A 25,984-nucleotide genomic window follows, 5' to 3' on the forward strand; every position below is an offset into this window, starting at 1 on the left:
GAGAATTAAATTAATTTTACTGCCATATTTTTGTTTATACTCAGTCTCCAACTTTTTATATTAACTTTTAATTAATGTTAGATGTAGAGAGAAGTTGCAAAAATGGGACAGAGAATTCATTCAACATCCCCTAATATAGCCCCTTACATAACCAGTTCAGTTAGCAATTCAATTAACTACAGACTTTATTTGAATTTCATCAGTTTTCCTGCTGATGATATATTTTTTTCAGAGTATTGCGACACTTTATTAAGAGTATTAGTTTTGAATTAGTAGCTAAAGTAACAATTGCATGAAGTCAGATTAGAGGTACTGCATAATACTCATACTTCATTTATTGACATCACTGAGCAATTTTTTGGATGGAGGTTAACTTTTTGTTTTTTATTAAGCACATTTTATAGTCCAAAGCTGTCATGATGTGCCTGTACAATTTAACAGTTTTAATAGCTGTTCAGATACAAACTTATTTCAAATTGTCAAGCATAATTAATTACAAGTTAGAATTAAACTATCCCAGTACTTTAAAACACAAATCTAGCAGTGATTTACGGTTGCAAATTACTATAATCCCAGAAATTCAGAATTCCTTGGGTGCCAAAGTCCTCTGCTATAATTAGGCACTATCCAAAGTTTGTGTGCATATTCAAATGCCTTGATTTTCCAAGGAAAAGAACTTTATATTAAACAACAACAGAAAGTCCATTTGTTCAGAAGAATTACTTTCTTCTCTCCCTTTTCCTCCCTCCCCTGGACTCACCTAACCAGTTTGCTAGTAACACTGTGAGAATGGTGAAAGAGAAATCACTTTCACAACCACTATCAAGCTTACAACATCTACCTTATGAGTGGAGGCTTATTTTTTACACTTTTAGACTCAACTTCTTAAAAATAGGAATTAATGTAGTAACACGTGGGAGGGAATGTATTTAAGAAAAAAAAGGAAGAGGAGAAACCAAGATGGTGGCATAGGTAAACACCGAACTTGCTGCCTCCTACCACAACTTCACAAATACAACAAAAAGACAAAACGGACATCATCCAGAACTACAGGAAGGCTGGCTGAGTGGAAATTCTACAACTAGAAGGAAAGAGAACAGCACACTCAGAGTCAGGAGCTGCGGAAGTAAAGTGCAAAGGTACGGAGGCTCGAGCGCGCACGGAAAGGGGCTGGCACCTGAGGACGAGGCTGTCTTTTTGAATCGGGAGGGAGTCACAGGTTCCCGACTGCTCTGAACTCCGGTTCCGGGAAGTCTCTGGGGACCCAGGACTCATACAGGGAGAAACTGGACTGTCTGGCAGCGGGCAGAACTCAGAAATTGAGGGCAGCTTTCCCTCAGAGGTGCTTGCAGCAATTACTGGGACACTGAGATGCGCGGCCCCTTAGGGCAGGGCTGAGAATCTGCCATAGCTGCTTGCTCCGCCCTGTTGATTCCTTGAGACCCCGCCCCACCCAGGCTGCGGCAGAGGCTTTTGCATATGAATGCCCTGGCCCTTTGCAACCTGAAAATTACCTAACAAATTACAGCTGGGCCAGACAGACCCAGAACTTCCAAGAGAAGGCCCAAGGCCCCACAGCAGCTTGCGTTGCTTCACTGCTGGGCCCCATGTGGGCACCTCCAAACTCAAAAAAAGGAAGGGGAATCTGCAGATCTTTTCGTAGCTCCTGCCGGGTAACCTTAGGCAGAGACTAAATTAGCACCTCCTTAGATCCAAGAGCCAGTGTACCCAGTGGTCAGAGTGGGACCATCCAGATTACAACTCCTCAGATCCATAAGGGACACACTCAGGGGGCAGACTCAGTGAGCACCAAAGCCCCACTGAAGCAAGTCTTGCCCCAGAAGGGTGTCTCCAGCACAGAAGTTCCCCCATCATAGACACACCTGATTCTCACAGCCAATTGGCCTGGAGGTCAATTCCTCCCACTGATACCAACAACAGTCAAGGCTTAACTACAACAAGAGTGTGCACAAAGCCCACAAGGGGGTGCACCAAGAGTGTCCACCTCAGGTAACTGGGGAGGCTGAGCCACTGGCCCTATAGGACACCTAGCACACAAAACCACTCTACCAACACGGAAGCATAAAAAATGCGGAGACAAAGAAACAGGTCACAAATGACAGAAATGGAGGAAAGCAAACAACTGGATATAGAGTTCAAAACCACGTTTATAAAGTTTTTCAAGAATTTTATGGAAACCGCCGATCAATTTAGTGAGACCCTGGAGGATATGAAAAAAGACCAACTAGAAATTAAGCATACACTGACTGAAATAAAGAATAATATACAGCCGAAACCGGTTTGGCTCAGTGGATAGAGCGTCAGCCTGCGGACTGAAGGGTCCCAGGTTCGATTCCGGTCAAGGGCATGTACCTGGGTTGCGGGCACATCTCCAGTGGGAGGTGTGCAGGAGGCAGCTGATCAATGTTTCTCTCTCATCGATGTTTCTAGTTCTCTATCTCTCTCCCTTTCTCTCTGTGAAAAATCAATAAAATATATTTAAAAAAAAGAATAATATACAGAGATCCAACAGCAGACAAGAGGATCCCAAGAATCAAGTCAAAGATTTGAAATACGAAGAAACAAAAAATATCCAACCGAAGAAGCAAAAAGAAAAAAGAATCCAAAAATATGAAGATAGTGTAAGGAGCCTCTGGGACAACTTCAAGCATACCAACATCAGAATTATAGGGGTGCCAGAAGAAGAGAGAGGGCAAGATATTGAAAACCTATTTGAAGAAATAATGACAGAAAACTTCCCCTACCTGGTCAAAGAAATAGACTTACAAGTCCAGGAAGCACAGAGAACCCCAAGCAAAAGGAATCCAAAGAGGACCACACCAAGACACATCATAATTGCCAAGAGCAAAAGACAAAGAGAGAATCTTAAAAGCAGCAAGTGAAAAAAAGTCAGTTACCTACAAGGGAGTACACATATGACTGTCAGCTGATTTCTCAACAGAAACCATGCAGGCCAGAAGAGAGTGGCAAGAAATATTCAAAGTGATGAATAGCAAGAACCTACAACCAAGATTACTTTATCCAGCAAAGCTATCATTCAGAATCGAAGGTCAGATAAAGAGCTTCACAGATAAGAAAAAGCTAAAGGAGTTCATCACCACCAAACCAGCATTATATGAAATGCTGAAAGGTATTCTTTAAGAAGAGGAAGAAGAAAAAGGAACTCTTACCATTTGCCACAGCATGGATGGAACTGGAGAGCATTATGCTAAGTGAAATAAGCCAGTCAGAGAAGGATAAATACCACATGATCTCACTCATTTGTGGAATATAATGAACAACATAAACTGATGAACAAGGACTGATCCAGAGACGGAGAGGCATTGATTGGACTGTTGGGCCTTGGAGGGAAGGTAGGGGAGGGTGGAGGTAAGGGGGAAAGATCAACCAAAGGACTTATATGCAAGCATATAGGCCTAACCAATGGACACGGACAACGGGGGGGGGGGGGGGGAGGGTGAGGGCATGACGGGGGGGGGGTAGGGGGTAACGTGGGAATAAGGACACATATGTAATATCTTAATCAATAAAAAATATATTAAAAAAAAAGAAATAGAAAAAGGAAAAAGCAAAGCCAACCCAATAAACAAATCACATACACACTCATTGATTCTCAACACCGTTCTCAGCTCAAAGGACAAAACAGAGACCAGGGTCCTTCCCTTTAGTAGTCCTTGGGAAGAGGTTTAATTAATAGGAAGTTCTTATTGGTCCTTTAAAATGTTATTACATTCCTTGATCTTTGGAAACAATGGCAGGGGGCATATCAAAACCTAATATTGAAGAGGGGAAAAGGAGTGCCAACACAATGCCACAGTCCTTTCCATGCGTGGTCAGCATGATGATGCCATTCAGACATTCGGGCTGCTGAGCACTTGAGAGCTTTGGAACCTGCCAGGGCCACATCAGCAGGTGACACCAGAAATGACAGGGTTGGGATTCATGAGCTTGAGTCTCTGCACCACGTAGGCGTACCCTTCACTCGAGATGGGCCTCTGGACCAGCCCGACCTACTATATGGGCTCCAGCATACAAGCAGGCCAGTTAACATCCTGACAAAGTCGGAAAGCATGAATTCTAGAGCCAGGAAACCCCGTTAGTAGAGCCTCCTCGTTCTTCCCTCCCCAGGGTAACAAACTCACAGAACAGTGGTTTTTGGCAGTGAAGCCAGATGCTTACTATGGGAAGTGACTGCTAGTACTCAGGAGTACTTATGAGGAAAAGAACAACAACAAAATGTTAAGGTAACTCTATTGTATGTACTGCACAACAAATAAAACATTGTGTTAAACTTTAGAAATTACATTTTAAAACAATATTCCCATTAAAAACACCACACACATGATGACAATGACAAAATTAAAACACCATATGAACACTGCAGGAAGTGTTCTAGGTAATCCACATGAACCTTGGTGTAGGTTCTTAAGCCCAGCCCATGGCTAAGTGGGAACACACTCTGTACTAGTGTCTCAGGCCTGGGGGACCATGAGATGCTGGACTCCAGTAACCTGAGGTTAAATTGGTATGTACGCTATATCTATATGCAGATATTTTAATTTAGGAGGCAAGCACATGCATAAAGATGTTATTTTACCAAATATCAGGAGATGGTTGAGGTATAGAGACAGTTAATAAAAGAGCTATATTACCTGTTAGGAGATAATATAACCGGGCTTATAGTTCTTTAAATGAAAAGTAATGGTACAGAAAGGAAGTGTAATAAAATAAAATATTACTAAAACAATCCAGAGAAGTGGTTCTCAACCTGTGGGTCATGACCCCTTTGGGGGTCAAACAACCCTTTCACAGGGGTTGTCTAAGACCATCGGAAAACACATATATAATTACATATTGTTTTTGTGATTACTATGCTTTAATTATGTTCAGTTTGTAACAATGAAAATACATCCTGCATATCAGATATTTACATTATGATTCATAACAGTAGCAAAATTACAGTTATGAAGTAGTAACGAAAATAATTTTATGGTTGGGGGTCACCACAACATGAGGAACTGTATTAAAGGGTCGTGGCATTAGGAAGGTTGAGAACCACTGATCCAGAGAAATTTTTCCCATTGTCCAACATGTTCCTAATATAAGACAGAATTCAGAATGACATGGACATTCAAAAGGGGAATGCTAACTTTTGAAAAGGACAGCCCTGGACATTCTGGGTAGGTGCTGGCACCCAAAATTTCACCAAAGAAGAATGCTGTTTCTTAATATCAGACCAAAGTGCAGAGCACTATAAATGAGAAGCCAAGTCTTCTCTTGACTGTCCATTTACTTCTGGGGAACAAACTGTGTTCCTATTATATGAACAATTTACATTTGAAGCATTTATTTGTTTTTCCCTGATAGAGGGAGGAAAAGGGCTTCTGTCCTGCTTGAAGTCAGTGAAGCTAAGGAACCTTAAAGTGGAGGCCAGAATGGGCAGTGAGAAATACCAGTACTTAGAGTTAGGCTGCTTTGCATCTACCCAGCATCTAGAACCATCTACAACTTCATAACTCAGCTGTGAAGAACACCCTTAGGTATCGGTAGACATTTAGCCAGTACTTCAAGACTGGGAAGCCTGAAAGGGGTAAAGTGCAGGCTGTTACCTGGAGATGAAGTGTATGTTATGGAGGGAGAACAGGTCTCATCCTGGTACTGGAAGGCACATTTAAGAAATCTCAAATCAAAGTAGTGTCATCATGAGAGTTGCTAGTGATTTGCAATTCATCAAGCTGTGCAAACACACACCCAGAATGTTCTACCTATGTGTGCAAACACAATGTGCTTGCTGGGGCTCAAGGGTCGAGAGCAACTTGCAAGCCCCAAGCTTTAATTTTTCCATCTTAGGCCCCACTGACAATCCTTTTGTTGTCAAATGGATGCATTGGGCCAATTCTTCGTGTTGCTTTAAACAGGTGCCACATTTAGTATCCCATAGCTTGATGGTATGACCTATCTGATGATTCCCTAACAACCAACCAGTCCCTGTACTGGAGCCAGGCAATGCCTTGCTTGAGCCCATTCAGAGTACGAACAAATTCACAGGTACTCCTGCTCCAGACTTTGATGGTCTGTCACCAGAGGCAGATACAGTGTATTATCATCAAAGTCTGCTACATTGACAGCAGCACAGTGGGCAACCAGGAGCAGAGTGAAATCGGTTTGGCAGAGCCATGTCCTACACAGCGTTGGAGCTGTCCTTGGAACAGGTCACCATCAGTCCATTGCTGAAGCGTCAGTGCAGTCCAGCCTTATGGTGCATCAACATGTTCAGAACTTCACTCATGTTACGATCCCAGACCCTCACTGTAGAGTCTGAAGAGCTAGTCACAATGATACGTGTCATCCTGGAGACAAAGGACAGAGCCCGTGTGCACCATTAACACTTTCAAACATTCCAAGCTGGTTTTATCCCAGATCTTAATAGAATTATTTCATAGGCCATTGATAATTTTTTCATCATCATAGTGTGAACAGTAGACACCTTCACTATTTTCAGGGGGACACTGAATCCTCTGCAAGCTGTGAGGTTCTCACTAGCAGTTGGAATCTGTCGTCTATAAAGTGAATTGGGAGAGCTACCTGGGGGTCTATTTTTATTTTAACTAATTTATTTATCCTCAGCTAAGTATATGTTTATTGATTTTAGAGAGAGAGGAAGAGAGAGAGAGAGAGAGAAAGAGAAGCATCCATCAGTTGCTTCTCATATGCGCCCTGACTGGGGATCAAACCCACACCTAGGTATATGCCCTGACTGGGAATTGAACCCGCAGCCTTTTGGTGTACGGGATGATGCTCCAACTAACTGAGCCACCTGGCCAGGGCTGTGGCTCTATTTTTAAACAGGCACCAATCCCACCCTCTTCTTTCTGAAAGTCACTTCCAGGGAGGGTCCGTGCCCACCATTCGTTCCGTCAGCTTCTTCCAAAGCATCTCTTGGGAGATCACTTGCTGCCTTTCTTTGCAGACCAGCTCTGCCACATGCAGAGACCTGGGATCCAGGTCGAAAAGAATGTCTCCTGCTTTGCGATCTAAGCTTTGCTCTGGTGAAGTGGTCATGGGGTCCCCGTGCAGCATGGGCGTCAGGGACAAGCCAGTAGGTCCATGTTGCTAATGACCTTTGGGAAACAAGGTGCTCCACAACTTCCATTTGATCTGCTTCAGACCGCTGGTCAAAACTTAATACACAGGTTTTTCTCTGTGATAGTTCCTTCCGATGGCCTCTTTTTGGAGATGATCACAGGTGACATCTCATTACTTATCTAGAAATTATTTTGTACTTCAGATCCACCAATCCAACGAATGAGCATATCTCTTTCAGACTGGTCTGAGAAACGACAGCTGTCAAGCAGCTTCCAAGATTTTTTCCATTTACTGTATCCAGCTTTCTCCCAGACAAGCACTCCAGTAACTGTTGAAAGACAGAAAGCAATTCCTGTACCCACCGTGGTGTCAGTGGCAAAGGATAGGCACCAAGAAATGGAAGGAAGGGTCCATGGAGTGGTGGGTCGCGGGCTCCCTGGTCTTGTCCTCCATCGGCAAATAGGGCTCCATGGTGACTCCAGAGCCCCGCCTCACTCTCTGGGGGCAGCAGAGAACAGAGGAGGTGATGGCCGAGGCAGAGGCGGTAATCACACCTACTCTAGCTTCCAAATGATTCCTCTTTCTGTTTCCGTATTCCATCCAGGACACTACTAATTGCATTTAGTTATTTCCCCTTGTCTGCTCCAGTTTGAGATAGTTCCAGTTTTTTCCCTGTCTTTCATTATTTGGACCCTTTTGAAGAGTACCAGTTAATTATTTTGTAGAATAAAGTTTTGTAGAAGAGTACCGATTAGAGAGAGTGTTATATTACCACTGATTCATGAAGTTGAGAGGTCTTATCACAGGTGATATTAACTTTGATCACTTAGTTAAGGTGATATTTGCTAGGTTTCTCCCCTATAAAGCTAACGTTGTCTTTTCTTTTGTAGTTAATAATTATCCTGGAGGAGATATTTTGAGACGATGCAAACTGTTTATTCTCAAATTTTCACCCATTAATTTGAGCACCCATGGTGGTTCTTGTCTGGACAATTAGTGCAGTGGTGTTGCCTAATGGTGATTTTTTTCATCTCCTGCTTCCTTATTAATTGGAAGTTTATTTGATCATTTATATCATTGTGAACTCATGGATATTCAGTTTATTCTGAAGGTTACAATACAATGCTGTTGTCCACATAAGAAACATCCAAACATATAGAGAATTTTCATAAGAATTTATTTGAGCCAAACTGACAGTTGCTAGAAAGCAAGGCCTCAGATGCTTTGGAGAATAACAGTTTTGTAGTTTCTTTTATGTGTTTGAAATTAAGGAGAGAACATAAGGAAGATTACATGAAGGTGGGAGAAAGCAAAGCAGGGTTGGATTATAGGATAGTTAAGATTATATACTATCTTGAATTACAGGATAGTTAAAATTCTGTTTTCTCTCAAAGGTTGCGCCTTTGAGGCAATTACTTCTGTCATTTCCAAGGTGTGTTAACCTAGCTGCACAAGAACAATGGACAAGGATTGTTTAATAACCTTTCACTAAACAAGTTATAGGCCTGAGGTGTGACTACCCACCATGACCTGCCCAGTTAGGAATTTGTGATTTCTTACAGATTTTTATCCACACCATCATTATTTTCTTGCTCAGATGCTTCCAGTTTGGGCCACTAGGAGCTCAGTCTTTGAGTTTAAATGGCTTTGAGTGTAAATGACTACTTCTAGCCCACCTTTGCCCCCCAACCAAAGAACCATTGCTTCATTAGGGTCTGGGCAGTGATGATTCAGAACCCACACAAAGGTGCTATAATCAGGAGCATGAATACCAGAGGCCCAAGGAAGGTAGGACGATGTGGGAAAAATAGTCAGCTCTCAGGAACTCTGCAGGAGTGAAAGGAGTGGCAATTTTCAACCTCTCCACTGGTGCTGCCCCAGAGAAAGCCACCGGAGTAGGATCGTGTGCCTGCGGCCACAGCATGCCCACTCTGAGATGTCTCCAGGATTACCAGATGGATTTAGAAACATTAGAATGCTATTTTGGCACCTTTGGCCGCTGAATGGAAACCACATCTTTTCCTCCTGGTGATTAAGTGCTTAGTAAATATTTGTGGAGTGACACCTTCTGTTTCTCCTCCCCACCCCCCATGGTGGTGCATTATTTGTGTGTGTAAAGTTTCTCTAGGAATAATACTTATCATCCATGCAGATTGACCTTTTTAAAAATATATATTTTTATTAATATCAGAGAGGAAGGGAAAGGGAGAGAGAGATAGAAATATCAATAATGAGAGGGAATCATTGATTGGCTGCCTCCTGCATGCCCCCTACTGGGGCTTGAGCCCACAACCCAGGCATGTGCCCTGACCGGAATCGAACTGTGACCTCCTGGTTCAGAGGTTGATGCTCAACCACTGAGCCATGCCAGCCAGGCCCGATTTACCTTTTGTTATAGCTTGTCTTCCTTACTAGATTTTTTTTCTTTTATTGTCATGGAAAGTTTCAAGCATATACAAAAGTAGAGAGAAAAAGCAAACGAACGAACCCTCTCAGACTTACCACCTAGCTTTAGTACTTCTCCATATTTTGCCATCTTATTTAATTTATTTCCCCATTTTTGAGGTGGGGCTGGCCTATTTGAAAACAGATCACAAACATTAAAGTCTAAGAAAGGATTGAAATAATCTCTGAGTGTAAGGCAGTGGTTCTCACCCTGTGGGTTGCGACTCCTTTGGGGGTCGAACCACCCTTTCACAGGGGTCGCCTAAGACCATCGGAAAACACATATATAATTACATGTTGTTTTTGTGATTAATCACTATGCTTTAATTATGTTCAATTTGTAACAATGAAAATACAGCCTGCATATCAGATATTTACATTACGATTCATAACAGTAGCAAAATTACAGTTTTGAAGTAGCAACGAAAATAATTTGAGGGTTGGGGGTCACCACAACAGGAGGAACTGTATTAAAGGGTCGCGGCATTAGGAAGGCTGAGAACCACTGGTGTAAGGACTTTACCTCAGTTCCCTTTGTCTTTCCTTTGTATGCCCAGCACTATGCCTGAAAATAGCGGGTGCTCAGAAAAGACTGGTTGAATTGAGAAGAGGAAACACAAAATTATGAAAACATTATTTTTGAACTAACTCTAGGGCAAACTTCTAGAAAGGAAAAGGGTGGCAAGTCTTGCCCTAAAATAACTTCTTTCATGTTACCTGAATTTGTTTTCTTCAGCCATGTTTCCTCTTTCCTTCAAGAGAACCTTGATTGAAATAGAAAACTCTCTTCAGAGAGAGTTCCGGGTCTCCCAGTTTTTAAAATTTTATTATGAGTAAGTCTGTTCTGATAACATTTTCCCCAAACACCAACCAGAAGTTACCTGCCCTAAAAAGAATTTTTGTTAAAAAAAATCATCTTTTTTTAAATTATAGGAATAACATATACTAATTGAAGGAAGAATAGGAAGTTACAGAGAAATAGAAAATAAAAATAATCTGTATTCAATATGTAACTTCAGAGATAACATTATCTTTATTAGCATTCTGGTAAAATTTGAGCATGAATCACATTTTAGCATGTTCCTGGAATGTACGAGGTGTGTCTGTGTATATACGCTCATTAAATTCTTACAGCAACTATTGTAAATTATTTTTTTTACTGTTTTCTAGCTGGGGAAACATGCCTAAAGGGATTGTCTTCAGTTCCTTAGCTGATAAGCAGGCTGGGGAGATCTCTCATGAAAATCAGCTGTATTAGAGACAGTTTGCACCTTGGATGTTCACTCACAGGACCACGGAGACCTCACACGTGAGCTTCCTTCGTGCTGGCTCCCTGTATAGTCAGTTTTGAGGAGAGCACTAAGACTAGAAAAAGTAAGAAGTGATTACTTTTCATTGGATCCAACATAGTCTCAATAAGCAGGGTTAGCAATGAAGAGCTAATTATTAAGTAACTAATAATTAGCTACTTATTAGTTAATTATTAAGGTAACTAATAATTAGTTAACTTAAAAAGGAAGGCCTGATGCATGAAATTTGTGCAAGAGTAGGCCTTCCTTCCCCCAGCTGCCAGCACTGGCTTCCCTCGCAGCCCTGGCTTCGTCCGGAAGGTCGTCCGGAAGGACGTCTGGTCTAATTAGCATATTATGCTTTTATTATTATAGATCATAAGGATGGCCCCTTGCTTTTATAATGAATTTCTTATCTTTGGACAAATTGGGCTGCAGTTCAGCAGCAGTAGTCTATGCCTATTCCTAACTCACTACTTGGGTAGGTTTTTAACTCTCTCTAAAAAACACTCCCTCCCTCTGCAGAATGTGTGTGTGTGCATGCACTGTAGTTCTGTGATCAGAAGTCCTTTCAGGCAGGTGAGTGTCCCTGTTAGGGCACCATCCCTCCACAAGCAGCTCTTAGAAAAACAATGCTTCCAGTCCAAATTTTCCAAGATTGAGATTTTAATCAAAAGCTATTGGCAATCCTAGCATTTGTGCTTCCTGCCATTAAGTCCACAAGGTTGTCTGATTGGCCCCAGGAATCTGCAGGCTTACCTGGAGGGAAGAGAAGAAACTTCAGGAAGCCCGTTGAACAAACAGGCCCGAGGAAAGGGACAGGAGGATGTGGGAGAGAGATAGGAGGCTGCTAAAGAAAACTCTGCCTATGGACAGGGTTTGTGTTGGCTGCACCCGGGCCACAAGGAGAGAGATTGAAATGTCCATGTGAAGGATATGGCAGAAGCCCAGACTTTGGGGCTGACCACGTGGGCTCAGATCCCAGCTTCACCACTTACTACTTGTGTGTCTTGGGCAAGTTCTTTAATTTCTCTAAACCTTCATTTTTTCATCTATAAAATGAGGAGACTAATAATTCTTAGCTCGTAAGGTTGAAATGAGAATTAAATAAGGTGATAAAGTGATTTAACCACATTACATGGCACAGAGTAAATGCATAAATAAACCACTCTTATTAGCTGTTATTACTGTTATTTTTTAGGTACCTTCAAGACTAAACACAGGTCATACTGTTTAATTGCTTGCTGGGTCAAAACCTCTCTTTTGTGGTTTGACCCAAGAACCTAACCTCCATCTATTACGTTGTGTCTAGAGAGAAATGCTTTCTAGGCTTCCCTCAAACTAGCCTTCAGCTACATTTTGAAATACTACCCTTCAGTAAGTATGAGGCCCTTTTGAAAGTAGCTAAGACTTTGTTTTTTTTTTTCATAGTAAATTACCACATCCCCACATCTCATTTAAAAGCAACTTTGTTTTCATTATAAAAAGACAGAAGTGTATTATACAAAATTTGGAAAAGAAAAGAGAAAAATATATCCTTGGCTAATCCCATACTCCTGATACAATTATTGCTAGCTTTTGGCTATATTTTTTTTCTAGAGTTTTCTTATTTCTATAATTTCAGTAGTAATCATACACACACATAGAGTTTGTTTTCTCTGTTTCATTTTTGTTACTTAAAATTTAATCATAAGCGTTTCTGTGTTATCACTTGGTATAGAAAATATTCATTCTATTCATATAATTGAGGATATGTTTGGCTATAGAGATTATTATGCCCTGGTTTTAGCATTTCTTTGTTCTTCTGTTAACATGTTTAGAATTTGAGGAGAGGTGTGATTTTGGCAATGCAGAGAGGATGTGGGAGTATTGCTACTCACCACCTTCATCACCTTAGTGCACTCTCCATGGTCCAGCTGGGCCCTCACTTATGTGGCCTCAGAGATTGATTTATACTTAAGTATGAAATCAGCATGGCAGTTTATCAAATGACAGTGAAAAACATAGAAAGGTGGTTCTGCCGACCTCCAGTGTGTCTGCCTGTTGGGCATTCCTAACCTAAAGTTACTTAAAGTAAAGCATATAACAATATCAACAGCGATTGTCACCAGGTAGTGGGTGCCTCCTGTACACCAGGAAGTGGGCTAACATGTGATGTATGAATATATTAGGTCATCCAGTCCCACAGTAACCTCTCTGGGTAGGTACTATATTTACCCCCATCCTATATGATAAAGCAGTAATATGCAAATTGACTGTCATGCCCTCACACAAGATGGCCTCCCCCATGTGGGCACAAGATGGCCTGCAGGGGAGGGCAGTTGGAGGGGGACCAGGCCTACAGGTGAGGGCAGTTAGGGCAACCAGGTCGGCAGGGGAGGGCAGTTAGGGGCAACTGGGCCAGCAGAGTAGCAGTTAGGCTTCAATCAGGCTGGCAGGGGAGTGGTTAGGGGGTGATCAGGCTGGCAGGCAGAAGCGGTTAGGGGCAATCAGGCAGGCAGGCAGGCGAGCAGTTGGGAGCCAGCAGTCCCAGATTGTGAGGGGGATGTCCGACTGCCAGTTTAGGCCCCATCCCACAGGGATGGGGCCTAAACCGGCAGTCGGACATCCTTCGAGGGGTCCCAGATTGGAGAGGGTGCAGGCTGAGCTGAGGGACACCCCCCCCCACCCCCGTGCACAAATTTTGTGCACTGGGCCACTAGTTTTATAGATAAGAAGACAGGTTTCAGGGCCAATATGTGGTGGAGTTATAGTTTCTGTCTGAATCAAAACCCCTGACTGTAACCAGTTTTACCTGTTATTCTTGTAGATGATTGACCTCCTGCATTGGGCTTCTCTTATGTTTCTTGCCCTCTCCCCCACCTGTTGGGATGTGCCCATGCAGTGCCTCATTGTGAAAATCCTTGATTTTTCATCCCTGTTTTTGAGGAACACGTTTTTCTAACTCTCACAGGATAGAGCTTCTGTCTTGTTCCCCGTAACAGTATTTCACAGGTGGTTAACCTTCTCTTACAGCTGTGCCAGGAAGAGGACCCTTACAGCTGTATTTTAGGCTGTGCCGGCTCAAAGCTGAGGAGGCATTTCCTGTCTCTGCTTTCTCCTCCTAATATCTGGGCATGGCTTTCTTCCTGGGTGACAGAGATGACCCAGAGAGAACTCCTGTGATGTATAGATGGCTGGGACCTTCTGCCTTGAAAGTCTCTGAGTTTCTGATCTCTAAACCCTCGCTGGAGAACTCCCATTACTGTCAGTCAGGTTCCCTGGGGGATAGGTTTTCAGTTCTCGCTGACGTGTGACGTGAATCATCGCAGGGTAGGATTTCCATCAGAAACACGTCTTTGTGCTTGCCTTCCAGAGATTGTTGGAGCAGAACTACTGAGCACAAGCAGGCACTGCGTCTTCAGCTGTCACCGAGCGTGCACTCGGATTGGAAAAGTTGAACTGGAAGCTTCTCGCCCACAGTGAGGCGGAGTGACCCATCTGCTCACATAACAAGACATGGGCTTCCACGTGACTTCCTTCCTTTCCTACAAACTCCGGTTACTCTTGCTTTTTAGTTTATGCCTGACGGTGGTGGGGTGGGCCACCAGCAACTACTTTGTGAGTGCTATTCAGGAGATTCCTAAAGCAAAGGATTTCATTACTACTTTCAAAAAGGCCGTGGTTTTGGGGGAGAAAGAAACTCTGGCTGACGAAGCCTCTGTGAAAAGAGCAGACCTGGACGACTGCCCTTCCGTCTCTCCACACCTCAGTGAGTATTTGTTTTTCTTTCTTGCTCTCTTTTTTACAAGTGCTACATAAAATTTTTTTACTAGATACATATACAGAAAAGTACAAAGATCAGAAGTGCCCAGCTCAACTAAGTTTCACAAAGTGAACATACCTGTGTAGCGGCATGTAAATTATGAAATGGAATCTTCGTGGGACCCTAGGCGTTCCCATTCTTTCAGTCACGACCCTTACTTAGGGATTGTAACCCACTCACAGACTCCCCTGCTTTTGAACTCTGCCTACTTGGAAACATGCACTGTGTACTCCTTTGTGTCTGAACTCCCGTTGTTCGACGTTATGTTTGTGAGCTGTGTCCATATGGCTGATGCAGAGTCTTCCACTATATGCGCACATCCACTTTTATTGTCCAGCTGGAAACGTCAACAGGCATTATTTATTTAGCTCGCAAGTCTGTGGCGTGAGCTCGGGGTCAGTTGGTTTAGGCTGGTGGTCCTGCTCCAAAGGTCTCTCATCCTTGGGACTAAGGGGCTGGCCTGGGCACTTCTCTCCTGGCATCTGCAGACCACAAGTGGAGAAATACAAGCCAGTCAGGCCTCCATTTGTGCCCCATCTGCTAGCATCTCTTTGGCCAAAAGTATGGAGTGGAAGGACAGGATTGAGTCCGTCCTTCAGTGTTGCATTTAGTGGTTATTTCTTAAATATGTTGTATGTTCCCCTTTGATGTGTTGCCTTTCAGTTTAAATCAGCAGTGAACTGGTTTTAGCGAACACGTTAATTAGAACAACCCCACTGCGATATTGTCTATAACCCACAAAGGTTCGAGCACACCTCTGATTCTTTAGGACATTAAATGCTGATGGTCTGTCAGGCACTGAGCCTACATATTGTTCCCTTTTCCGGGATGCCTTTTTCTCAATTCGTGTCTGCCTGGTGGATTCCTGTGTATTCACAAAAAGTCTAGCTTAGATAACTTCTCTTCCCGAAAGGTTTCTGGGGCTTGCCCCAGAGTTCATCTCATGCTCCCTGTGTGTCTGCCTATATTCCTGTTGTGGTGCTGACCACAGTGTGTTCATACGCTTGTCTTTCTGCCTCAGGGCACAGCGTGTGGGCAGGATGCAGGCAGGGTGAGCCCTTCCAGCCTGCAGAGCCCGTGCCCCTCCCTGTCCTGTAGAGGTGGCCCTCTGTGTACATGCAATTAACTCTCCGTGGGGCAACCTGGGGCTCTTCGGAGGCTTTTTGCTCTTTACAAAAACCTGCAGACCTGCTTTCCTAATGGAATCACAGTCTTGTACTGTGTTCCTATTGGCATGCTTCTCTCTACCGAGTCCTGGAAAAGCCAAAACGTTACTCTGAATTGTGTGAGGGAATTATTCTGCTCAGAAATTACACAAGCTGGGATAGGAAAATGAGTTATTGAAGTGCAAATCTGACGGTATTATCCTCCTTGTTCAAAATCCTCACAGCGTATTTAAGCCATATTTGCATTTATAAGAATAGATGGGCAGCTCTGGCCTGTGTTCTCAGTGGTTAGAGCATTGGCCTGTGCACTGAAGGGTGGCAGGTTTGGTTCCTGGTTAAGGGCACATACCTGGTTTATAGGCTTGATCCCTGGCCCTAGTCAGAGAGGGAGCAGGAGGCCACCAATTGATGTATCTCTCACATTGATGTCTCTCTCTCTCTCCCCCTCCCTCCCTTCCACTCTCTCTGAAAACCGATGAAAAAATGTCCTCAGGTGAGGATTAACAATAACAGAAATAGATGGGCAGTGACACAAAACTGAGCAAGGACCTGGATTAAGAGGGTGTCATAATTAGAGATGGAGGAAGATGGGCCAGAAGGGACAAAAACTGAGGGTGGTAGGAGGCTGATAGAGGACGTGGAAGCAGGAACTGGAAGGTTAGGATCATAAAAAATCATGGCAATGAGAAAGTGAGCAAGGGGACTGCCTTATATCAGACCTGCTGCACGGGGCTCTTTCAGGGGCCAAGAAGAGAGGCGCAGCAGGGTAACTCGGATGATGGGGTTTATTAACAGGCTACACAGGAAACCACCTCAACAGCCACACCATCATCTCCCAGAAGCTCTGTGGCCTGGCAGCGGCCCCGCTAGCTTGCCTTTCTTCTTACTCCTTTTCTTAGCGTTTGTTTTTAGGGCCTCAGTGCCTTGCTGACTCTGGTCACATGCAGAGCCTCCAGGAGTTACTCTCCTCAGGTGGCTGGAAACAGTCACTTGCCCTTGGTGCTGTTGGCAGAGTCTTTACTTCATGGACGCTGGAGCCTGGTCTCAGCAGCCACAGCCAGGGTAGGGAGGGGATGGTCACAGGGAGCGAGGCACCGTGACATACATAGGAAGGACCTGCAGTTGTTTGGCTCAGAAGAGGAGAGCACTACTTGCAAGCAACATGAGATCTTACAGCCTGACCAGTGTGTATGGAGCTTCAAGGAAGTGTGGCTCAGTTCCCTGCGCTCTGTTTCATTTCTTTCCAGTCAGTATTCCCTGTTCATTCAGACCCAAGAGGAGGGTCCCTGTCTTCAGCCTGATCTTCAAAGTCTTGCATGAGATTGGTTACCATGGACGGCTCCTGGGTTTCATCCCACCAGGCTGTGTCCGGACTCGCAGAGCAAATGCTCCATCGGGGATGTCTGCTACGATGGCACATGCCTGCCATCGCTGGGTTAGGGAGTGAGGCTAGTTTCTACATCCTTATGCTCTTTTACCTCCAAGGAGCTAGGATAGCTCCTCAGAGCCCAGGGAAGGAGTGGGTAAGGGGTCTTGTCCATGAGCTTGATCCCACGGAACACTCTTGATTTTATAAGAGGCTTCACCCTCCTTTGGAACTTTGAGAAGGAAAAGTGGATAGAGCACATTTGAAGTTAGTCTAGTCTTGCCCTCTGCTTTTCACCAGGGTCATCAGGACAGAATGCATTTCTAATTTATGGCTGAATCACTGAGCCGAAGTTGGCTATCCAGTCACAAGGGAATGCTCTTATATGTCACTTTCTGGCTTTTGTAGCCAAAAACCTGAGTCATATCATTCTGCAGTTGTAGTTTATGACCAAATGAGGCTTTGAAGTAGTAATAATAAAAGCTAGCACTCATACAGTGCCAGGCAATGTTCTAAATGCTTACATGTGTACTCGCTCATGCCAGCCTATCAACACTTAAGGAGAGAGCTACTGTTGTTTCTTGTGTTCTGTTTTAATTGTAGGAGGTCAGGACAAGCTCGTTTTCAAACCAGATCTTACTCTGGAAGACGTGCAGGCAGAAAATCCCAAAGTGCACAGAGGCCGGTATCACCCCGAGGAATGTAAGGCTTTGCAGCGGGTTGCCATCCTCATTCCACACCGGAACCGAGAGAGACACCTGATGTACCTGCTAGAACATCTTCATCCCTTCTTGCAGAGGCAGCAGCTGGAATATGGCATCTACATCATCCACCAGGTGAGTGTGGGGACAGACCAGGGCTCTGCCTCAGATTCTCCTCTCTCTGAGGTACTTGGCCACCTGTCTGTCTTGGTTAAAAGGCACATCAAACTGTTGTCAAAGGAGGGATCTCTTACCTTGTTCATCCTTGAAAGGAGTGAAAGAAATTCTTGTCCCAGAGTGTGGAGTGATGGAGCTAAGTGCTGGGAAACTTCACTGCCCCTTCACTAAACCTCCAGAGGAGGCCTGTTTTGTTGTGAGCCCTTCCATGTTCGCCAATGGCTGCCCTACAGTTTCCCCCTGAGATAGACCTACGTTTCCCTCTGCGTCGTTATACACTACACAATGAGACATTGGAATTGTTTTGCATGATTGAGTGTGGCTACTCACTGGGGATCTAGCAGGATTTGACAGACTACTGTGTGTTCATAGCATGGAGTTCTATGGCCCTCTCCACTATTCTGCCTTTAAGTTTGCCACTATTTCTTATGTAAAACATGTTTAGTTTTCACTTTCTCCTCCCCCCCCCTTTTTTTTGTTTCTTGATTTACTTATTTGGCTTCCAGAAGCATGATTTCGTAGGAACACAGTGTCAGTGTTAGCATTTGAAGAGTTTAGCGCAAAGTGGAGTGGGTAATTAAAGATATCTTTATTTGATATTAATGTTTATTGAAAGAAAAATAAGGCATCAACTTAAACGTCCATGTCTAGCTTTTCAAAACTGCCCTGGGCCTTCCAAAAATTTCCCCTCAAATCCTTACATATGCTAAAAATGCAAGCAGAAATCATTAATTGCATCCTTGCTATTGGTTATAACCAGTAATATTTGTTTAATGAAAACTTTTGACACATCAGAGGGTATGTATAGCTCTGCAATGTATATTTTATAATAAACTGGGGCTTTTGAAAATTAATGTATATATACAATACCTCTATGCCTATTATTTTAGTATTTGAAACAAAATTTTACTATTATTATATTGTTTTATAATTATTTTTGCTTTTAACATGGTTAGTCACTCTGAGTTTTTTTTCTCAGGACAGCTACACCCAATATATATATTTCATGAGTAGAAAAATGTTTGCTTTGTGTTATTCTTTTCAGGAGAGTACTATGGAAACTTTTGAGAGAACTGCCTATATTTTTGTTATGATAAACTGTTTATTGAACTGGAATTTATTCTGAAGGAATTTGATCTAAACAGCCATGAAAATATGAATGCTGTGAAATCTTTTTCATGCTTTACTTCTGATCTTATTACTGGTCGAAATGTGTTCTTTTCTTACCCAGTGATGAATCCCTTCTTGGGGGGTCACTGTGGGGATTAGCTTCCACTGTTAAACATGAAAACAGAATTTTCTTACAGTGATTCCAAGAGACTTTTAAGTAGCTTAGAAATACTATCAGTAACCTCTGTTTATAGGTCACAAACTTTTTTTTTTAATTTAAATTTTTAATTTTTTTTAGGTTAGTCCTTACCTGAGGGTATTTTTCCATTGATTTTTAGGGAGAGTGGAAGGGACGGGGAGAGACAGAGCAACATCAATGCCAGAGAGACACATTGATTGGTTGCCTCCCACATGTTCCCCAACCAAGGTCGGGGATCAAGCCTACAGCCAAGGTACATGCCCTTGACCGGAATCAAACCCAGGACCCTTTACTCCATAGGCCAACACTCTATCCACTGAGCCAACTGGCTAAGGCAGGTCACGAACTCTTGGTCTTTTCTGGCAAGCTATATGTCTTGGAAGCTTAGTGTAAATTGATTACGTAGGATAATATTGGGATGAGCTTAGAGCTGAACAGTGAGGCAATGATACTTATCAGTATGACTAGTATGTAAGAAAGGTTTTGTAGTTTTACATGGAATAAAGATATATTTTAAATTTTTTGAATTATTTTCACTTGTATTTTAAAACTATGGGACCTTGAGAGCTTGTTTGGAGGTTCTAGCAGAGGAGCGAAGCTACTCATATACCCTTGACCGAAGAGAAGTCCTCTTCTCTGTTGGGGAAGGTCACCCTATTTGACGAAGAAGCGTGCAGCTTTGGGAGGGATGAGCATGGAGCGGTGAGGAAGGAAAGGGACCCCGCCTAGCCAGCCACATTAGCCAGATCAACCCTGGCAATCAGCGGGGTGACAGGTGTCGCAGCCAGATCGCCCTCACATCCATTTGAAAAAAAAATATATATATATGTGGTATCCCCCCCAAAATGTGTACACACACTTTGAATAATTATAAAGGCAGTGTTTATTAAAATACATTTCATTTTCAAAATTGAGCTATCAACTGTTAAAGTGTATATACAGTTTTTTTTGGACTATATATGGGTTAAAAATTGTGGAAAAATTATGCATAATATAAATTCACCACCTTAACTATTTATAGGTGTACACTTCAGTAGTGTTAAGTATATTCACCTTGTGCCCCTTATCTCTAGAACTTTTTCATTTTGAAAAACTGAGACTCTATACCCATTCAACGACAACTCATTTCATGGTATGTTTTCCAGTTACGGAATCTAAGTTTGTATGAAACATTAAGAAACAGACTGTCTTTTATTGTTATTGCACCTACTGTCACTTCTTCCTGTCCCTAGTTGTGAGTAGCAGGAGTAATTCATACCAGCTCCTGCATCTGAACTGAAGGGAGCCCACTGTGAAATCGTCTCAGGAGCTTTTCAACTTTCACTTCTCTATCTACAGGCTGGGAGTAAAAAGTTTAATCGAGCCAAACTCTTGAATGTGGGCTATATAGAAGCTCTCAAGGATGAAATGTGGGACTGCTTTATTTTCCACGATGTGGACCTGGTGCCCGAGAATGACCTGAATCTTTACAGGTGTGAGGATCAGCCCAAGCACCTGGTGGTGGGCAGGAACAGCACTGGGTACAGGTAAGGCGCCTCTGCTCCTGGCCTGCTTGCCCTGTTGTCGCCAAGGCTGTGCGATGTCATGCCCAGAGTGTCTTAGGAAAACGAGAACTAGGAAAAATACACATGGCATATCACTTAAAGTTCAAAACGGAAATATGAGAAATCAGGTTTTTCCTTTGAGGACCAAAGCCCTACAACAGCCTTGGCAGAGGAGCCCAAAGACAAAAGGGAAAGTAATGCAGGCATTGCAAACCAGGGCCAGCCTCACCTGCAGATCCACACCCTGGAACTTTTTCAAGCTGTCCCCACTGTGCAGAATTTAAGTAACTTACCTGTCTGTCCTTGAGTTCCCCTCTTGGAGGCAACAGATGTGTGCCCTGTAGTTCAGCTCTTAGGTCCCTGAGTGAGAATGGGACGTCGGCATCTTCCCCGAGTTCTGAGGGAGAGTAGGGAGGGGAGTATCTACTGAGCAGTCAGCTCAGGAGCCAGAACACCCAGGACAAGTTCCTTTTCTCAAAGCCACCGTGGGAAGTGCTAGGCACCCCATTTCTGTCTTCATTCCCCATTTCTTGTGCCCCCCGCCCAGGAAAGGCATATCTGCTTTTCAACCTTATTTTATACCAGCTCCTATTTAAGCACAGCCCAGGGGAAATAGTGACCAAGAAAATTCTCTACGAATGAAACTATTATTTGCTTGTGTGTGTGCACACTTATCTGTCCGCTTCCCCCAGAGCCTGCCATTCCCATGTGCTCAAGTGTATGGTGCTTACTGTACTCCAGGCCATGAGACCACTTTGAATAGGCGTGCTGCCTGCCCTCAAAGGGCTCCCTGTTGTGTGCTGGTGGGGAGACAGCTACAGTGGAGTTGCACCAATTTTGCACTTAACTTTAGCAAATTTAACTATGAGCACTTGGTAAGGACTGGGGGAAGGAGGAGGAGAAAAAGCTGTGAGGGGGTGAAGATGCCATGTGCCTGAATGAGGCAGGTGTGGTGGGTCCACAGGGCTGGGGAGGTTCTGGAAGAGAATCATGGATCTGAATCTCATTATCTGGAGGTTTTGTCTTCTGATCTCTGAACCACCGTGGCCGTGAAGAAAGCAGCGTATCATGGTTGGGCACCGTGTATTTTCAGGAACATGTAAAACCATCGGTTCACTTGCGTATTGATATGTTGACACTATCTACAGCTCAGCGTATCTGTATGTTGAACCTTTGACATAGATACTAAGTAAACATCTGTGGTGAGAAATTACAATTGCACTGGATTTATTTTTCCAGTGCAAATAACAGGATTGTTTTAAGGGCAGGCCTTTTGTTGGAATTCTAGATTTTATGTTAAGCTGGACCACAAAAAACTGAATTCTTGGGGCATTGCTGCTGGGAATTAATTTTGAATAAAACTTCCATGTCACAATCATGGATTTCTTCAGAGGCTACTCACTCTAAAAACAGCTCCTGGGCTGGCCAGTGTGGCTTAGTGGTTGAGCCTCAACCTATGAACCAGGAGCTCACGGTTCGATTCCCAGTCAGGGCACATGTCCACGTTTTGGGCTTGATCCCCAGAAGGGGGCATGCAGGAGGTAGCTGATCAATGAATGATCCTCTCATCATTGATGTTTCTATCTCTCTCCGTCCCTTCCTTTCTGAAATCAATAAAAAATAAATAAATAAAAGCAAAAACAGCCCCTGTACAAATATTGCTGTTTGGACTTGCTATTGTAACTGGCCAGACATTTCTTTTATAACTATCAGAGAGCCTTTGTCTTTTTTTGAGTAACTGGCAGGTTTTCCTAATGTGAATCAGGGGAATGAATGTGTCCTTCTTTTTCTTCTGGCTGTAAGAAGTTCTGAACCAAATTCATCTCCTTTTTATTGAATTTATTGGGGTGGCATTGGTTAATTAAATTATATAGGCTTCAGATGTTTAAATCTATACTATATCACCTGTATATTGTATTTGTGTTCGTCACCTCAAATCTTCTGCCATCATTTATCTCCCCTTTACCCTCTTCTCCATAGCTTTCTTTTTAAAGCTGAAAAAAATCTTTTTTAAAAAATATTTTTTATTGATTTCAGAGAGGAAGGGGGAGGGAGAGATAGAAACATCAGTGATGAGAGAGGGTCATTGACAGGCTGCCTCCTGCAGGCCCCCTTCTAGGGATTGAGCCTATAACTCAGGTATGTGTCCTAATCAGGAATCAAACCATGACTTCCTGTTCATAGGTTGACACTCAACCACGGAGCCACACTGGCCAGGCTGAAAAGAGTCTTATTTGCAGATCTGAGTTCTAATATGTTTCCCACTTTAATCTCGTCTGGTTGAAGTTTTCCTCTGGTCCTGGTTTGTCATTTATATTTCTTTGCTTTGTTATATTTAAATTGCCTCATCTTCTGTGGCTATGGAGAGGCATGCATTGATGCCCTTATCTTTGCTACTTTGGGCAGAATCCCTCCATAGCTGGCAGCTATGGTGGCAGGCAGCTAAGTGTCTGCTCCCTGATGGTAACTGTGTGTCTGCTCCCTGTCGCTACGCCACAGAACTTAAATCCATATGCCCTTTATTCATTGTCACAACAGTTGCATGAGGATGATAAATGCAAGAAATGTTTTCACTTTACACCCATGCAGAGAGGAAGTTAAAGTAACTTGCCCCACTGGTCTCAGATTCTTGTTTCTCCCACTGACTGGACCAGCTCTGGACCAGCCTGTGGCAAATTTTACTGCTAAGAATCGCCTTAGTACCTGCCTGCTTTCTTCAAGGACTCAACTATGATTGTATGACTACATTTTCCCAATCTTACAGCCCTTTAGAAAGCAATGAAACTGTGCCAGGGCCAATTAAGTAGATAAGAAGAAACACCAAAAGCAAAGATCAATACACACATAGACATTTGCTACCCAGGAGGCCACTGAGACTTGGAGTTCTTCAGCCTTCCTTTCCGATGCTCTCCTCACTTCCCACCACAGCTGACCGTCTCCAGGTGCTGCTCCGCCTGCACTTTTCTCCCTGTTTCCTTTTCCTCGTGGAGTTCTGGCCATCTAGAGGTGCCTCATTTTCCTACCTGTCTGAATCCTCCAGTGTGTGGCGTCTCCTTCCTCAGAATCCTGATACGCTCACCTCTTGTTAGACTATAAACCCTGAGGGCGGGGCCCAGGGATCACAGAGTTTAGCCAGCCACTTGCTCATGGTGCAAAGTGGTTTCTTCATAGGTCACTGTCAGGTCATCAATGCTGGTTTTCTGCTGGTGCCCCCTCCGTGGTGGTTGGCATGTTAAGCCTGGGCCCTGCTTCCACTCTGCCCTGATGAAGCTACTGGTCTTTAGGTAGTTAAGAGTCTCTTCCCAGCAAGAGTCCAGTCACCATGGCAACAGGTCACTGTCCTGGATGTCTTGGGTAGAAATAGTTGCCTTCTGAGCACTTTATTTCCTTTTGTTTATTTTAGGTTATAATTACAGCATTTTCTAGAATTTTAGGTTGAGGGTTGTCGAGTAAGACTCCCTCCATGTTCTGCGTGGAGTAGGGTTCGGTATCTGAAAGAGGAGCCGCACAACAAATGAGAGAAAAAGACACGAGATAATTTTGCAATATTGGGGGACCAGGCGGCAAGTCCCGAAGGACTTCCCCGTGCTCAGGCCTCACCAAGCTTTTATTGATCTGGGATGCACCCATAGCATAGCCCTTAGGCAGGTGACCCCCTAGTAACAAGCAGACTAGCCCATCAGCAAGGATTTGCATAATAATAAATGGGGGAGTAGTTTCAGCTACCACTGTCTGGACAAACAGAGGTGGCGCCTAGCTCCGAGCTTTGCTAGGGCTTCAAAGGCATCCAGCCTTGGTGGGGGGGGGGGGGGCGGGGGGGGGTTTCGGTGGGTTCTCTGTCTATGCTTATCAGATAGTGAAGACAATAAACAGTTTCCCACAAGGGTATATAAGTAAATCTGTTTCCATTATGAGTTAAACAGGGTCCTCCCCATCTGTGGTCAGAACATAGAAACAAACTGTTGAACCACAAATTACCCGTTAGATGGCATGTGTCTATGTGTTTGTTGATCTTCTTTTGGTTTTTCTTCTTATCTAGAAAATGAGAAGCATTTCATAGGTCCTAGAGCACTTTGAATCGAAGTTAATTAAAGTTAGAAATCCTCCATATATGCACACCCTTTTATTCAGTAATATCCAAGTTATTAAGCTGCCTTCATTTGCATTTCTGAATTGTTACAGTGTTATCTTGAGGGATATCTTTATTTCTCTGATTTGCTAATTGGTCCACCAGTAATCATAAGAGTGCCATGTGACTGGGAGGTACCTTCTGGTCCCTCTTGATCTCTTCTCTTTTCCCCTTTTCTTGTGGCTGTCCCCATGGCTCCCCACTCTGTCCTCTTCTCACCTGCTGCATAGTCCTTGGCAGTGTATTTCCCCTACCCCTGCCCTCCAGGTACCACCTCTTGACAGTTTATTTCCACAGCCATGTCTTTAGCCTCTCTTTTCTTTTGAACTTGGACCCCATATCCTTTTGACCACCAAGGATATCGCAGACTGCACTTATTCAAAACATAATTTACTGTTTTCCTTTCAAAACTTAGTTATCGTTCTGTATACTCTGTTTCTGTGAAAGCCATTATCATCTACCTAACTGCTCAAACCAGAAACATCAGGTTAGTTGAGGTGTATTGGGTTCTTCAGGAACAGACTCCGAGATGGAACTTTGCTTGCTGGAAGTGGAAATTTGCACACAAGGTGTGAGCAGGAACTGTCTCCTGCTCTCTACCACCACCCAAAACAAAGTGAGAGTAAAAATACCAGTATATTCTCTATGACACTTATTCATGCTGAACCTGGGTGCAGCTTCAGAATTTTTCTTAACCCAGTGCCCTGTAGCTACAGCTACTCATTGGATTGGCACATGGGATGAAATCTGTCATCCACATCCTATGGTATGGTGCACACTTACAGGTACTTCTGTAGACCTCTGCACACAAACATTAAACATTAACAATAACAGGTGGGTGGCACCGTTGCTTAACGAGGAGATGTGAGCACTTGTCTAGACAGGAATGGAGGCCAGACAGGCAAGGCCAGGAATGTTAGGAGGCGGGTGCCCAGCAGGCATGGAT

The 25,984-nt window shown here is 43.5% G+C and overlaps 1 protein-coding gene and 1 pseudogene across 3 annotated transcripts in view; one reads left to right on the forward strand and one right to left on the reverse strand.

The window, feature by feature from the left end:
* LOC132229607 (F-box/WD repeat-containing protein 11-like) overlaps nt 1-7,101 on the reverse strand; it is a 35,494-nt pseudogene extending 28,393 nt beyond the window's left edge.
* Nucleotides 1-25,984, forward strand: part of B4GALT4 (beta-1,4-galactosyltransferase 4) — a 35,361-nt gene that overhangs the window by 4,117 nt on the left and 5,260 nt on the right. The window contains exons 1-4 of one of the 3 annotated variants that reach the window (XM_059687774.1): nt 10,733-10,861; nt 14,197-14,592; nt 17,782-18,014; nt 20,704-20,891. In XM_059687774.1, coding sequence (XP_059543757.1) covers nt 14,340-14,592; nt 17,782-18,014; nt 20,704-20,891 — 674 coding nt within the window. In that variant the 5' untranslated portion in view covers nt 10,733-10,861; nt 14,197-14,339. Of the gene's footprint in view, nt 1-10,732; nt 10,862-10,902; nt 10,927-14,196; nt 14,593-17,781; nt 18,015-20,703; nt 20,892-25,984 lie in introns of those variants that run through there. The other 2 variants (XM_059687775.1, XM_059687773.1) reach the window with 2 other exon arrangements.

Source organism: Myotis daubentonii, chromosome 3, assembly GCF_963259705.1.
Source record: "Myotis daubentonii chromosome 3, mMyoDau2.1, whole genome shotgun sequence".
Lineage (NCBI taxonomy): Eukaryota > Metazoa > Chordata > Mammalia > Chiroptera > Vespertilionidae > Myotis > Myotis daubentonii.